The sequence below is a fragment of the Aegilops tauschii genome, chromosome 3 (assembly GCF_002575655.3).
Source record: "Aegilops tauschii subsp. strangulata cultivar AL8/78 chromosome 3, Aet v6.0, whole genome shotgun sequence".
NCBI lineage: Eukaryota > Viridiplantae > Streptophyta > Magnoliopsida > Poales > Poaceae > Aegilops > Aegilops tauschii.
In genome coordinates, this window is record NC_053037.3 from 325,125,229 (window position 1) to 325,141,715 (window position 16,487).

The following is a 16,487-nucleotide window of genomic DNA, read 5'->3' on the forward strand; positions in this document are numbered from 1 at the left end:
CAAATGAATGAAAACACCATGCTTAAAGCCAAAAGAATAAGCTCTTGATACGGATCTCTTTCATCTTGTAAATAAAGTAGGGGCGTCCCTAACTACAGCTTCCTACCATAAGTCAGACATTCAGCTAATACTGAAGAAACCTTCTTCTGGGGACACCTCTCTAAAATAAGAATGATGGCGTTTTTTATCTTATTCATTTTCTGATCGAGAAATGTGAGAATGTAGTTATTTTTATGAAACCGGATATTCAACATGCTTTCCTCGACTAGATCTATTTACGGGAGTCGTATTTCGAACTGACCCCGGGTCTGATCTAGAAATGATAAATCCTATTTGATCTTCAAGGTTAAGTACTTTTGCGAGACTATCAGCATCTTATCTGGTTGATAGCACTCAACCCACTGACTATACGTTTTATATGGGAGCCCTAACTCCACCATGCAATTCAACAAGCTGAGGACGGAGAAGTCAACCGGTCTCAGGTTTTCTTCTTTTCTTTTTAAAGAACCTGCCCCGAAGGAAAGCATATTATAGGGGAAGAGCTAGCTTCATTCGAGCTGGATGGGCTAAAAGCTATCGTTGAAACAAAGAAGGCAAAAAAAGTTCGAGAACAGGATAACTAACGTTTGGAACCAAGAGATCTCATAGTTCTTCAAGTGAGAAGCTGAGAAGGGATGACACCCATTTGACCTAGAAGACCGATGATCAAGTGTCAAATTCTAATCCAAGAGATGGCAATGGGACTATAGGAGCACGATACTAAACCATCATACCATACCAGTGACTTCACCAACCGAAACCAACTCAAATGAGTTCAGGGAGGAAAAGAAGACGGTCGTGATAGATTGGTGAATGAGGAAGTAAAAGAAAGCCTAAACTATCCAAGTAATATAGCGAAAGAGAAAGCTGTCTTTAAAGCCTGTTTTGACCAAGCAAGCAAGTTGGAGCACCTTTCACGCTAGCTTCCCATCGCTCAAAGTACACTTCCGGTGCACTTCTCACTGCTCAACCGCTTTATCTTTAACCTAACCGCCTTCTAAAACTTCCACGGGAAAGCCAGTAGAGTATGCCTTGGTTTAAGAGAGGAGCTCAGGTCCATCTTGTGCTCACAATACATCTTATTTAGCAGGACCTCTGGGCTCTTTAGAGAAAGGCGAAGTCTCTACTTGTTAACCATGGATGCCTATTATATTTACTTATAGAGTGAAGAACAAGCCCACTTTCCATATCCCTTTCATCCGGATGATCGATTGCCTCATTCTTCTTTGAAAATAACTGCATTTGTCCACTGTGTTTTTCCAACTTTCGTAATAGATCTGGGCATGCATGGTTTTCAATAGATAACCCTAGGCCTTCTTCGTTTCCCCACGGGCATTCACTTCTCTTCAAGCTCGGGATTAGCGAAACATGGATCTGACGCCCATCTCTTTTTCCACTTTGCAAGGCTGAGAGACTTTACCAATTGATAAAAAAAAGCATGAGCAGGATCAGCAGAGGAAAAATTGAATAAAATGGCTTATTTGCACCTTTCTTTGGTAGGCAAGGAATCTCACGGAATGTGGAAATCTTTTACAGATGTGAATTCGCGCTTTAACGCTTTGATAACATACTTGTAATCAGGTATCTTCGGGAGCGGGGCTCGCCCTCAACAGATATTGTCTTTGCTTCCGCTGATGTTGCGTCAATTGCCCGAGCGAGCATAACACTGCAGGCCGCAATGAACATGCCCGCCGCATCTCGGAAAATTGCTCCAGTTGCGCCTATTCCAGTATCCGAGACAGAAAGCAGCATCCACGTGAACTTTGACTGTTCATAATATGGGAAATTCCGAGGTGAAGGATGCCTGCTCAGGTCATGATATCACTGATCCAAACTATGCTACACCAAATCTGAATCCTGACTAGTTAGCAAATCGTGTGCTCTGCGCGAATGTCTTTATTAGTCTATTTCATTAAGCCCAATGGATCTTCGAATACCGACTAGTCGTCCCAATCCAATCTCCCTTCTGCTTATTCCAAATTTTCCTATTCCTAGCGAATCAAATGAGATTTCTGTTCTTCCATCAAGAGGAGATAGTTATCGATAAAGCAAAAACGAACCTATTGACATAGAATGCAATCGAAATAGAGATAAGAAACTTCTACTCCCTAGGTGGTTATTTGCCGCATAAGACAGCGGTGGAAGCTAAAGGAAAGAGTGGGCTTTGAATCTAGGTATGCTTTCTAAGGATTGCACTGCGCCTAGCCTACCTTTACGAACATACCTCTGTCTTTCAAACAAAGCCCTGTGTGTGGAACTACTTAGATTTGTTTTCAAATTGCTTTTCTTGGGCCATTGAGAAGTCAGTCAGCGGTTGGCTTGAGTCCTCAAGTTGGTCTTTAAGACTTAGCAGGGCCCTACACACAGTACACCTTAGTAGAAGGTAGATTTCTCTCACCCTATGTGCAATCAAGCTCAGAGACTTGAGCCGCAGAATTCCTTGTCCACTGAATGAAGAAGCTCCCTACTGTGTCCAAATCGAGGGATCAATCCAACGATCTTCTCCTTTACTCAAAGGAGTAGGTGGAAGAGTTATGAGAGAAATCAAGCGATGGTGCTTGACCAGTGAGAACTGCACCGGAAGTGTACTTCGAGCGATGGGAAGCTAGCCTGAAAAGGTAGAGCAGAGGTGCTAACAATAATAAGAATATTTCATCATGTAAGTTACTCATAATTGAGAACTGGTAATGTGGATTTTGTTCCATGCAGCTACACCTTTTCGAAAGCAAATTCGAGGAAATCGCTTCTCTCTTCCCATCCCGACCTGTATCACTTGACTTTTAGATTGGTAAACTAATACCTGGTTGATGACTTCACTTCTCTTGGGAACTTGCTTCTTCCTTCACCGAAATTAGTAGTTAGCTTTTATGGGCAAGGTGCCATACTGGGAATCCAGTCAAATGGTCCAAAGCAACCCAAGGCAGAAGGCCCATTTTAAATAACTAATCTTGTGACTTTTGCTACCGGGGGTAGGAAGGAAGCAGTGAGATCGAGGGAGAACAAGCAAGACCAAGAACAAGAATGAATGCTAGAGCATATGCAAACCCTAGATTATTGTGATGGCAGCCCGGTCAACCACACGCTGGAAGCGGATGGCATTCCCAATACAAGCCTACAGATCCCTGGACTCTATTTAAACATTGGGAAGTCCTTGACAAGAATGCTACATTAAGCACTTGCCACACTAACATATTGATGAGCAAGCCAGAGACCGAATCTGGATGCATGCTTAAGTGCTCAGAGGGCAGAGCCTGGGCCTCGATCGAGCCAATATGTCGATCGATAACGTTTAAGCTCCTTGTCCCCAAGATCTTCCATATATTAAGACTAGTTCGATCTTCCTTAGATAAACATATTCCAATAAAAGGTTAAATAACATATATAGGTATCTGCGGGCATTGTGAATCAACTAATCTATCTAGAAGTGACTCAATATGTTTTCATGAGTGATTATGTTGTAGGTGCTTCCCCTCTGTCGAGGCTGGTATGTATAAATGGAGTATTGACCTTAACTTTGAGTGTGGGTTCCGGTTTTGAGTGAATGGACTGATTGCATTGTTGTTAAGAGTGGGCTGGCCTGCTTGAAGCACCAATGTGCTATAGATACAAGTACCCTTCCCTTGGGGATCGATTAACGGATTACTCAGTATCGGATGGGTGAAAGCCTTATCCATCACCTTTAAGCTCCTTCTCTTTAAATAAAAGCCATCAATAACCTAGATCGGTCTCAATAGCACTGCAGGGCAATTATCTCCCCTACTATATGGGTCTACCCACCTGGGCATTGTCCACTTGACCAACCATCATGGCTATATAATCTATTTTAACAAAGAAGTAAATAACTCGAGTCTCTCTCTGGGGGGTTGTTACGCGACCTATTCCAGACAAGGAGTCCGAGCCAGGAAGAAAACCGGGGAATCTATATTCCACAAATGGTCAGGATAGCTCAGTTGGTATAGCCTTGAAGATCTTAGTTCTTTCGCGAACTATCAATATTGGAAAGTCGAGGTACTTGAATTCAGGAATTTCATTGACCGGGAACAAGAAGAATTCTCGCGATCGTGTCTGATCCCTCTTTTCCAAATCTTGTACTTCTATAGATTATATAATTTATGTCGATTCGAAAGATTCTTTTGATCTCCTTTTTTGGCGTCTATGCATGCAGCTGATTTCGTTTTGCTGAACCTCAATCGATGTATCTCGTCTGCAAGGATGGATCAAGGGACTACCTTCTATTTGGCACAAGGTCTGTTTTAATAGGACAATCTAGCCTATTTGTCACTTTACCAGCCTTTCGAGCCTTCAAGAGGTAGGCAAAACCAGCTCTTTGTTACTCGGAAGCCGTTACACATCTGTTTTCTCGCTGCAAGAAAAGCATTAGAGATATATCAGGAATGAAAGTAGGCGATCGATCGAAGCTTAATGGCGGATCGATAGAATGCCTTTCACTATGTGCCGTAGGCAAAATAAGAAAGAGATGAACTTCCCTTGCTTTGGCCAACTAGATTAGTGTGATTTCGCTTCCGCAGCCTTATGCTTTACCACCATCTTCGAATTATGATTCCCGCCATTAAATAACCTATTACTATTTATGCATTAATGAGATTGTTTCAGAAGTGGAATATAACCTCCGCTATAACAGGGATTTCTGTTTCCAATTTCTATAGAAGAAGGATCCGACTAGCCAGTTGGAAAACGCACACCCCCAAAAGGCGTATTTGAGTAAGAGGCGTCCCCCTCCCTAATCGATCAGAAGTGAAGAGATAGGGGTCGCGGATTCAATACGCCCGCTAGACCCATTCTTAAAGCAATGCGTAAGGCTTTCGGCATTCACCATAGGTTAGGTTCCTCATCTCTCTCAGATGTAGTAGTTCCAGTTGCTCTGGTTGTCTCAATTCATTCGATTGTGATAAGGCAAGAAAGCTAATAGTTGAACAGGTGGTGAAGTCACCAGTACGGTAATGATGCTCGGCATGTGGAAGTTCTCGTTTCTCAACGTGCCATTTGGTTCTAACGAATTGAACTACAAACGGGCTTTCCTTTATCCTCCTTGTATGCCAACCTACTGACAAAACAGGATTTCTAGCTACCTCCTCCGGTGAAAACGAACCAGTAAACATATTATTAGACCTAGGAAAATCAGAACTCGTCGAACAGAAGAACCGAGTACTATAGAATCTGAAACACACATATGCGAGCTATTAAACATACCATTCCTATTTCTAAATAACAACATATTACCACAGCGCTAAGAAAAGGGTTTGAAAGCTCTAAGTGGTACGATAAGCGGAATGAATCAAATGAAGTGCATCATGAGGGTTGGGGATTTAGAATACGCTCTACTATCAATTATAGGTTCACCTATGCCCCAAGAAAGAGGTGCAGAGGTGGAATTCAATAGATTTAAGCAACTCCAGTATGCGGGTAGCGATGCTTTTTGGAATCCAAGAGAACTTTGAATCGGAGGAACGACCAACACAGCTGGCATGGCTTTGTTGAATCAGGATTTGATGACAGGAACGTTGTTGAAATAACTTCTTTACCTCCCGTAAAATCCTTTATGCCTGATTTCAGTACTAACAATAAATGGCTAAAAACATCCTATTTTTATGGTAAAATATGGAAAATCATATGGGAAACGAATAACGAATAGAAGTAGCCTAGCCTTTTCTATCAGTCTCGGTCTCTAGATTCCCTTGTTCTTACTGTAGCTAGCACTTTTTATTGCAGTCAAGGAGCCAGGAGCCTTCAATCACATTTGAGCTTTACGCTCTTCTCCTTCTTGGGGGTCGGCCTGTAGTAGCAGGCGTACAGGACGAGGCTGAATAGCGCACCGAGGCCATTGGGGATCTGCAGTGCACGAACGAAGACAAGAGCCGGCACGGTTAGAGAGGCACTCTCAAGTTATATAAGATTTGGTTGGAACCTGAAGATGGAGATATTACTGACTGTGACGTAGAGGTCGAATTTGATGAGAGCGTAGGACGTCCAGCAGACGCCGTTGAGGAAGCTCACCAGCGACAGGAAGAAGGGCATGTACTCGACACTCTTGTTCTTGATCACTTTACCCTGCATGCAACCCACAATACACATTAATTCCTCCCCGCAAAAATATATATTCATTAATTCCAAGCACAGGATGCAACAGCTCGAGCGTTCCAAATATATATATATATTTAAATAGGTAATTAACAAGATTGATTCTATGTTCTATGTAAAATGTAAATAAATTCAGCAGGTAATATTGGTGAACTCTACACCTGGACCACATGACCCACGAGAAGAAACCGACATATAGGATCCCTTTTCCGTTTCAACGTGATCATCTCATAGAGTTGGCAAGGGAAGATCACAAAAAGCACAGACTGGTACAGGGACACATGTACTATTTCTATCCAAGAACACATGATTCGAAATCTGGCACACCTGAAACTTGCATCCCCTAGGTGAACACATATGTTTATGATGATGCTGAACATGGCAGATTTCATTAGATGAAATATTCCTCCCGTTCCAGACCCATCACTCAACAGCCAACGAGTTTGGCGAGAACAACAGAACAAGTTTGGTTGGCTAATCAATTGTACAACATAACTGCCTGTATTGAATGCAACTGCAAGTAACCAAGAACACCACATCGATAATCAGAGGACACGTAGGGGCTACGGTATCTTTTTAGGTAGAAACGAACAATAGGCCTTTTTACGGAACATAGAGCAACATGTTCTTGGGATGTGCCACACGAACACCATGACAGTTTAGCCCAAAAGGTAGCATGTTGGTTTTTACTGGTAAAAAGGGGGAAAGAAGAGATTTGACACGATGGTTAAAACAGGGCCATTGAAGCATCTTTTAGAGATGGATTTGGTTCCAAAATTGGCTCCCGCATCCATGCTTCCAGAACAAACAGCAACTAAGGTATGCTAATAGTGGTACATAATGAATGCCTCAGCTATAACCTGATGAGTCACTTGCCCCGAGTAAGCTGCAAGATCCTTCATAGATCACTGTGTCTAGATCATGCAATAGATTTGAAAGATGATGGCAACCCATCATTAATCAGTAATCAGAAAAGAACCTGGAGACTGGAGAAGATGAATATGGCTAATCTGTTCTTAAATAGAAGTTCAAGAATTAATATCGGCTTTTTTAATCTTAAACAGTAGAACCCCTGAATCACCAATCCATTCTGAACTGCAAAGGCAACGTGTCACTGACAGCTGGGTCCACAAAATCCTTGACTGACCCAGTAGTAAGTGACCATGCACGACAACTTAACCTATGAAACCCTCATCCACACAACACCAACAACATCACCGCTGCCACCAACCGAAGGGGAACGCACGCCTATTCGCCAACAATATCACTAACATCTACCAATATAGATCTAAAAAGACATCTATGCACGTGGATCAAGAGCGGGATCGATGGGTACGTACCATGATGGTGAGCAGGGAGGCGTACATTGCCGAGCCGAATATGACGTAGAGGATGCCGTAGAACACCCAGAGCATGCAGTTGAGCAGCGTCGCTAGGTACGGGTCCGACTTGAACTCCTCCACGTCCTTGTTCTTGATGATCCGCCATAACGTCGGCCTGCACATGTACAAGCAAAAAGCAAGCGCCCCCTCATTGGAATCAAACCCTAATTACCAACCACCTTCCATAGAGAGTAGACTAGACAAGCGGACAAGGGCGTGGTGGCGGTGGCTTACACAGGGGAGAGGAAGAGGCCGAAGGAGATGACATTGCCGACGACGTCGCGAGCCACATCCGGGGAAATCATCTTGCTTTGCTTGCCGCGAGCGGGTGGGGACTTGGGATTGGTTTGGATTGGACGGCGCACGCAGCGAAAGGGAGGGAGAGAGAGAGCCAAAGCAATTGAGATTTGGGAGTCGGTTGAGGTCGAGGGATTAGCTTATATAGATAGACGTGGCGGGGGCGCGGTGTTTATCCGTTCTCGTGTTAGATCCTATGATTTGGTTAGTTAGCCTACGAGAACAAGTCACAAGTTTTTTGTTTGACTATGCATCCAGTTCGTTGCTATCTCTATCTTTATCTACATGTATATTAACACACACTATTCTTGAGAGTCAAGACACCGTTTTGCTTTAAAGAGCAAAATAAATCCCAGATAATTATCAATGCACCGTTGAGTACACAGATTCTTTTCCTAATCGTACTGGAGTATAGTAAGGAAAAAATGCTTGAACGAATCAAGGTCAAGATAACTAGTGTTATTCCTACACTGGGAGAATCGTGGATATGTAGGGAATAGAGAAATGCCACCCGCCTAAGTAAAGAACTGTTACAAATAAAGAGGAAACTAATAAGGATAAGTAAGAAACAAGAAAAAAGAAACCATATTTGATACCGGAATATTCGGTTTGATAACATGCAACTAATTCCCCCTCTGGGTAATCTTTCACATTCGGCCAAAGAAGAATTTCTAAAAACTAGAAAGCCTATAGGCTGACACCAAAGATTCCATAAAAAAAACCATATTTTGGTTGTGCTTCAACTATATCAACTGTACTTGAACTGTTAGATAATCATAGTCGATAATAACATCACAGCTCCCACCACTATTACAAAACTATACATGAAACCTTAGCTTCACACGGCTCCTCTATGATCAGAAAAAAAGGACTTTTTGGGTATTATCCCCCAGGTTTATCAGTTGCAGGTGAATCCTGTGAAACATCTCTCTCGAGGCTAGTAACAACACTTGGAAATGAAAATTGAGCTTAGCGGCTGTACCGGGTCAGGACCATAAACACCACGAGCCGGTTAAGCAACAGAAGCTGTGGGCGAAAGCACACTCGTCATTCTCAGACCTGCGGTCGAGGTACGTGCGAACAAGTTCCCATTCTCTATGTTTCATGGCCTACCAATGAAAGTCGGTATCAGGCTGGCTCGCTTGGCGGGTCATCTCCTTATATACCTAAATCCTCGTTTCACTCATCTGTAAAGGTATACCCTTCGAAAGGTAGGTTGAGTTCCCCCGTATGTAGCCAGCCACACTCTACTCGCATGTCAAATATTGGCGTAGACAACAGAGAATGTGCTAGGTAGGAAACCGAAGGAACTCTTACTATACGAGAATTTGCAATTCAATATGACAACCGATCAGAAGGGATTGGATGACCCCATGCGTTGCCCTCCTTCGCAATACCGGAACTATCTGACCAAGCTCCATCAACACAGAAAGCGGAAGGGACAGCAGATACGGATAGACTGGATCCGGAAAGGGATTTCAGCCAGTCCTTGCCTATTGCTAGGCTGGTTGTTTTGGCACGGTCCGATTAGTAGAAGGTGAGTGAGTAAGACGAGGCCCCCCAAGCGTAATGTAGAGCTATACTGCTCTTGTTTTTCCTTCCGCCCTGCTTAGGAGAACTTTGTCTAGAACCCACTTTAGCTAGCTATACTGCTCTTGTTTTTCCTTCCGCCCTGCTTAGGAGAACTTTGTCTAGAACCTTGAGTGAAGCAAGTATATCGTTTTTGGAGCTCCCGAGGTTGCGCGGTAGCGGAATCCCTTACTAGTTCAAGCAGTTCCAATTCCTATTCCGCTTCACCGCTTACACCACACTCTATTGGTTCGCCTTGTGGTGCCTTTCGATCAAGGTCTACTTTGGTTGATCCACTTTCTTCTACAGCGCGTTATCCGCAGTGAGGTTAGCCAGGTTCCTACCACTTCTTGATATTATGGATTTTGCAATCCCTGAACGCCAGTGCTTCTACAACCAACGGATACTATTTAACATAAATAATAAGTAGAAATGGACAAACGAGTGTGGCTACACAGAGTGAGGAAAAAACATGGTGGTACCAGCATTGCGTATCACTCACTATGCTTTATGTAATATGGCTTAGGCAATGGTAAAATGGGAGTCCTGAGCAAAGCACATCTGATCGATATGAATGAAAGATACATCCGTCTTTTCTTCTCCTTCAAAGGTTAGGTATCCGCTCGTTAGTTCAGCGCCGCATAAATACTGACTTTAAAAGGGGCGACTCCCGCCTGTGCTTAAGTTGTTTCAAGCTTGTAAAGACTCGCGATCAGAAGATTGACCTGGTTTTCTTTCAGCTGAAACTCTACCTAATGGTTCAGATTCCCCGGGTCCATGGGTCCATGGCCACTTAGCTTAGACAGCCTTGCTAGAGACATGAATGCGGGGTTCGGTTTCCAATTGATTTGTATTCACCGGGACCTCCCCTTATTGGATTTTCTCCACTTTTCTAGTTGCTGTGGAAAGAATGTTGAGCAAATGAGTTTAAGGGGTGGTTTTCTGTTTACTTTTTTTCAGCCTACATTGTCTCTCTTCCAGAACCTCACAATCATCAGTGTCTGAAGTTTCATGATGAATATTGGTTTCACATTTTATTGCTTACGTGAGGAAATATCAATTTGCAACTCGAATTTGTATTTGAGTTATGATGAGGAGTGAGGTAGATTCACATTGTTGAAGAAAGCGAAGAAAAGCTATGGCTTGCTTGTGGCTCTTTCTTCTATTGGCTAGTCTCACGCATGATAGTTTCAATTTCTTTTGGAAAGCAAGTGCGGCTCAGTCATAAGTGTTAGTAATAGCATGAAGTAAGTTGTCGGTAGCCGGCATTAGGTAAAAGGAAAAGCTTCTCAAAAGCATCCAGAAATATCATAGAATGGTGATCGAGATCACCTTCACAGGAATCATCCTTTGCAAATTGGGGGAAGGGAACCAATCAAGTCACCAAGAAGTTCCCGAAACTTGGTTTAGTATTAAGGTTCTTCTCTTCCAGCGTTTAGTATTCAAGTTCTTCTCTTCCAGCCCCCCGGCCCCTCTTTGATAAGGAAAGTTTTCATTTCTAAAATAAAAAATGACAAATATGGTTCGATGGCACTTCTCCACTAGCAGGTTTACTGCTTTCTATTTTTGCTTTTGTATTAAGTTTCCTTATATATACGATTTTTTTATTATTTTCTATTTGTCTATTTTTATTTATTGCGTTTTATTTCTATTATTCTTCTCCGAATTTTAAATCTTTTCGGAGTCTCCTTCATTATTACTCTTCCTCCAGAGATTGAGGATCCCCTAGCTCTAGCTCATTTAGCAGGGCTAAACTTCTATCTGAGCCTTTACGAGCAGGATCCTGGATGGGTTACGTTCATTCAGAATGAGCTTAATCACAATACCCCTCTGGAGGACATACGTGGATGGCTTAAGCTCTTCCTAATGGAAGAAAAGATATCTAGTATGTGATAAGATGTCATTCAGGAATTTGTGGCGCTTTATCAAAGTATAGGGCCTTATCTACCGATCGAGCCCTACTTGGTCGTTGAAGCGCTTCATTCCTATCTGGACCATATTCACGCAACTGATTCTTTCACTGTTCTCCAAGCGTCTTATCAAGATCTGTGGGAGAATGAGGGAGGATCTGTTTTCTTTAGAAATGTTGTTTCTCACAACCGGGATCTCCTTGAGGCGGAAAGCTCCGCAAGGAGGTGCCTGGAAGTGGAACAGAGGATCCGATGGGAAGAAATCCCCAAGAGCAAGGCAAGTCTCGAAAGAGCTGAGCACGAGCATGCTCTCGACTTGTTTAAGTCGGAGGATCTTAGAAGGGAATTAGAAAAAAAAAAGAGCGGGGTAGCTCAGTAATTCTGATTCTTTTCTCTTCCAGCCCCCGGGTGGGCCCCTCTTTCTTTTCTCTTCCAGCCCTCGGCCCCTCTTTGATAAGGAAAGCTTTCATTTCTAACATAAAAAATTACAAATATGGTTCGATGGCTCTTCTCTACTAACCACAAGGATATTGGGACTCTCTATTTCATCTTCGGTGCCATTGCAGGAGTGATGGTGTGACGCCCGGGTAATTAAGCTACAGAAACCCCCTCGTAATGATGCCACATCACCTCGGTTACTATTGTTAATCTCGCATTAGTTCAAAACCGATTCAAATTCAAATTCAAAATTAAGGCAAACATCAAAAGCTTTTAAATATTAAAACTAAAATGTTCGGTATGTGCCGGAAAATGCATAGGTGATTATGGTGAAGAAACCATACTTTTTTAAAATGTTTAAATGCTATAATATGAATAAAATGGTAGTGAAAACTATTATTTAAATACTTTTAAATAATAAATAATTACAAAACTATTTTAGATTAGTTAGCTAGTTAATGTGGCAGTGGCATAATTAATAACATCAAATTAGTTGCCATTTTGGTATTTTGCTAAAAACAAAAATAGAAAGAAACTAAGCTAAAACGGAAAAGGATTAAAAAATAAATATTAAAAAACTAATAAATAAATAAATTAATTAACTTAATTAATTCTGTTTAGATTAACCTAATCATTAGGTAAACTAATTAAATCTGTTTAATTAACCTGCTAATTAAACAGCCTATGACATGCGGACCCCACACATCAGTTTGACCAGTCAACACCTCTGTTGACTGCTGACGTCATGATGACGTCAGCATGCACTGTTCTGGGTAATGTTGAATTAAATTAATTAAATGAATTCTAAAAATGATTTAAAACTTTAGAAAATCATATAAAATAAACCGTAGCTCAGATGAAAATGTTTTCTACATGAAAGTTGTTCAGAACGACGAGACGAATCCGAATACACAGCCCGTTCGTCCGCCACACACCCCTATCATATCGAACACGCAACTTTCCCCCTCCGTTTCATCTGCCCGAAAACGTGAAACACCGGGGATACTTTCCCGGATGTTTCTCCCCTTCGCCGGTATCACCTCTTACCGTGTTAGGGCACACCTAACACCGTTGTTTGCTTTGTCATGCATCTTTATGCCTCTGTTTGCATTGTATTCATTGTTTCTTCCCCCTCTTCTCTCGGGTAGACTATGAGACCGACGCCACTGCTGGTGCCCCGACCGACTACGCTGTTGACGACCCCTTCTTCTTGCCAGAGCAACCAGGCAAGCCCCCCCTTGATCACCAGATATCGCCTATTCCTTCTCTCTACTACTTGCATTAGAGTAGTGTAGCATGTTACTGCTTTCGGTTAATCCTATTCTGATGCATAGCCTGTCATTGTTGCTACAGTTGTTACCCTTACCTCTTATCCTACTGCTTAGTATAGGATGCTAGTGTTCCATCAGTGGCCCTACACTCTTGTCCGTCTGCCATGCTATACTACTGGGCTGTGACCACTCGGGAGGTGATCACGGGCATATGCTATATACTTTATACTGTTACATTACTAATGATACTGTTCGGAGATGGGGGCTGAAGGGGCAGGTGGCTCCATCCCGGTAGAGGTGGGCCTGGGTTCCCGACGGCCCCCGACTGTTACTTTGTGGCGGAGCGACAGGGCAGGTTGAGACCACCTAGGAGAGAGCTGGGCCTGGCCCTGGTCGGCGTTCGCGGATACTTAACACGCTTAACGAGATCTTGGTATTTGATCTGAGTCTCGCCACTGGCCTATACGCACTAACCAACTACGCGGGAACAGTTATGGGCACTCGGCGTCGTGGTATCAGCCGAAGCATTCGTGACGTCAGCGACTGAGCGGCGTGCGCCGGATTGGACTGGAACGCCTGCTAGGCTAGGTATGCTTCCGGCCGCGTTCGCAACGTGCAGGTGTGCAAAGGGCGATGGGCCCAGACCCCTGTGCCATAGGATTTAGACCGGCGTGCTGACCTCTTTGTTGTGCCTAGGTGGGGCTGCGACGTGTTGATCTTCCGAGGCCGGGCATGACCCAGGAAAGTGTGTCCGGCCAAATGGGATCGAGCGTGTTGGGTTATGTGGTGCACCCCTGCAGGGAAGTTTATCTATTCGAATAGCCATGATCTTCGGTAACAGGACGACTTGGAGTTGTACCTTGACCTTATGACAACTAGAACCGGATACTTAATAAAACACACCCTTCCAGGTGCCAGATATAACCCGGTGATCGCTCTCTAACAGGGCGACAAGGAGGGGATCGCCGGGTAGGTTTATGCTATGCGATGCTACTTGGTGAACTTACCATCTACTCTCTTCTACATGCTGCAAGATGGAGGTTGCCAGAAGCGTAGTCTTCGACAGGACTAGCTATCCCCCTCTTATTCTGGCATTCTACAGTCCAGTCCACCGATATTGCCCCTTTACATAGATACCCCTGCATATGTAGTGTAGATCCTTGCTTGCGAGTACTTTGGATGAGTACTCACGGTTGCTTTTCTCCCTCCTTTCCCCCTTTCCTTTCTTCTCGGTTGTCGCAACCAGATGCTGGAGCCCAGGAGCCAGACGCCACCGTCGACGACGACTCCTACTACACCGGAGGTGCCTACTACTACGTGCAGGCCGCTGACGACGACCAGGAGTAGTTTAGGAGGATCCCAGGCAAGAGGCCTGCGCCTCTTTCGATCTGTATCCCTGTTTGTCCTAGCCATCTTATGGCATCTTGTTTAACTTATGTCTGTACTCAGATATTATTGCTTCCGCTGACTCTTGTGTATTCGAGCTTATGTATTCGAGCCTTCGAGGCCCCTGGCTTGTAATATAAAGCTTGTATTATTTTAATTTGTGTCTAGAGTTGTGTTGTGATATCTTCCCGTGAGTCCTTGATCTTGATCGTACACATTTGCATGTATGATTAGTGTACGGTCAAATCGGGGGCGTCACAAGTTGGTATCAGAGCTGACTGCCTGTAGGAACCCCCCTTCCAAACTCCTTGGCCGAAGTTGAGTCTAGTCATTGCAAAACTTTTACTAACATGGCTGTGTGCCTTACGGGCCCACGTCGCCATTGGGTGGTAGTAGGATCTTTTATTCCTCAACCTATACTATGGGACTCTAACATCTCTTCTATTTGGGTTAAAAGATTTTACTAACTCTGACTCTAGGTTCTCGATAATACTTTCTCCCGGAGAACCTTTCAGTCCAAATGATCACCGACTACACCAGAAGATTTGGAAGATACTCTCCAGTGTTCACTCGAGACCTTGTTCCCGTTGCTTTTGCAATTCCCTACAACCGTTATCCCTATGGAGAATTACATGCACCTGTCGCCTTACTTTCATTCCCAGTTGCTCTTGTTATTACAAGATGCATCGAATTATTCTCCAAACTTTTTAAGAATCCTTGAGCTTACTGCCTTGCAGTTCTTTGCCACATGAATACCCCCTATGGATAATTCCTCACACTTACCGAGTATCGGTTCTTCCCTCGTTGTTTATATGATTCACAAGATACATTGAGATGTTATCCGATCTTCCGATAATCCATTGCCAACTATTGCTCTGTAAAATACTTGTCTGCTTGCATTATGGTTACTTTCCATATGTCTAGCAATATTCACGAGCATCCTTTGTCACCGTCATATTGAGTCTTTGATCCAATATGTTTGCGAATGCTCGTAATCATCAATCCAACCCAGAGTTCCTCCTTCCGGCTCAGACGCCATTTTAAACATGAGCTGGATCTCTACCAATCAAATTACCATCGATGGTATCCCTAAGCCTACTCAACTTATCCATCCTTAATTAGAGCGTTTGCTTCTGATCCCTTGATTTGGAAATCATAATTCATTTGCATTTGAGCTTTCAATTAGTCAGTTGATTCTATAATCTGATGCCTTTGCATTCTTTTTCCTTTTGATTGAGTACCGATACTCACATCAGATCCCTGATGGTCCGCGAGACCAATTGCTTGGTTATTATCCGACAGTGTCCTTCACAACCAAAATTCTTATGAGTTCTTTACCCGATACATAATGCCTTTGGTAAATTGTATCCTCTACTTTTGTCAACCATGCTCTACTTTTGAGCTTGTGTTATTTACTCCTGAAGTTCATGGTATATGTTCTAAGAAGCCCCGATGGGTTGAACCTATGCCTTCCTTAATCTGTGTGAACTCAAAAGTTTTCACGGGTCATACTCCTCTGGTAATTCACTAGGTAGTTTTTGACACTGAAATCATTTTTATCTAGAGCAGTGAATGAAAGGTCATGCATTGGAGAAGTGGGAGTCGACCTTGAACCTTGTGTTCATGCCCATGGAAACAATGTAGATCCTATCATGGAAGCTTCTCGCAACAATAATTATCCCCTTGGTGTAAGTTCAACTTATATCTGGGATTTGGCCTTTTGCAATCGTGGTTCTAACTAGATGTTCTTCTCTGATCCCATGTGTCAAGAAAGTTTAAGCACTTGTCTTCTATGGATCAATACACCAGTCCAACCTTTACTTTGATCTTTCGTCGAGTATTAGACCATGGTATCTCGAGATTATCACGGAACTGCATAACTTCTTATGAGTTCTCCATCAAGTACCATTCTCACTGATTCCAATTTTTTCACGGGCTTTGAGTCATTAAACACTCAAGGACACCGATAACTGAATCAAGTCTGAATCGCGATTAAACAACTATTAGTAATCTTCTTTACTTACGAGTTTGTACTCGATGATGTCATTTCTAGCCTGATCAGCTATATCATTATCGTGCTGAAATTTAACTGTGCT

The 16,487-nt window shown here is 43.1% G+C and overlaps 1 protein-coding gene and 1 pseudogene across 2 annotated transcripts; one reads left to right on the forward strand and one right to left on the reverse strand.

Moving 5' to 3' along the window:
* Window positions 1–5,557: 5,557 nt before the first annotated feature.
* LOC109748032 (bidirectional sugar transporter SWEET6a-like) lies at window positions 5,558–7,898 on the reverse strand. 2 transcript variants are annotated; one of them, XM_020307093.4, is made up of 4 exons: window positions 7,755–7,898; window positions 7,479–7,635; window positions 5,989–6,108; window positions 5,558–5,889 (listed from the first exon to the last, which is right to left on the reverse strand). In XM_020307093.4, the coding sequence occupies exons 1-4, from the start codon at window positions 7,823–7,825 to the stop codon at window positions 5,788–5,790; spliced, it is 450 nt and encodes a 149-aa protein (XP_020162682.1). In that variant the 5' UTR covers window positions 7,826–7,898; the 3' UTR covers window positions 5,558–5,787. The 2 variants fall into 2 exon arrangements, with proteins under 2 accessions (XP_020162682.1, XP_040258431.1); XM_040402497.3 differs by having other exon boundaries at window positions 5,985–6,108.
* A 2,306-nt stretch (window positions 7,899–10,204) lies between these two features.
* Window positions 10,205–11,689, forward strand: LOC120965926 (uncharacterized; annotated as a pseudogene).
* The last annotated feature ends 4,798 nt before the right edge of the window (window positions 11,690–16,487 follow it).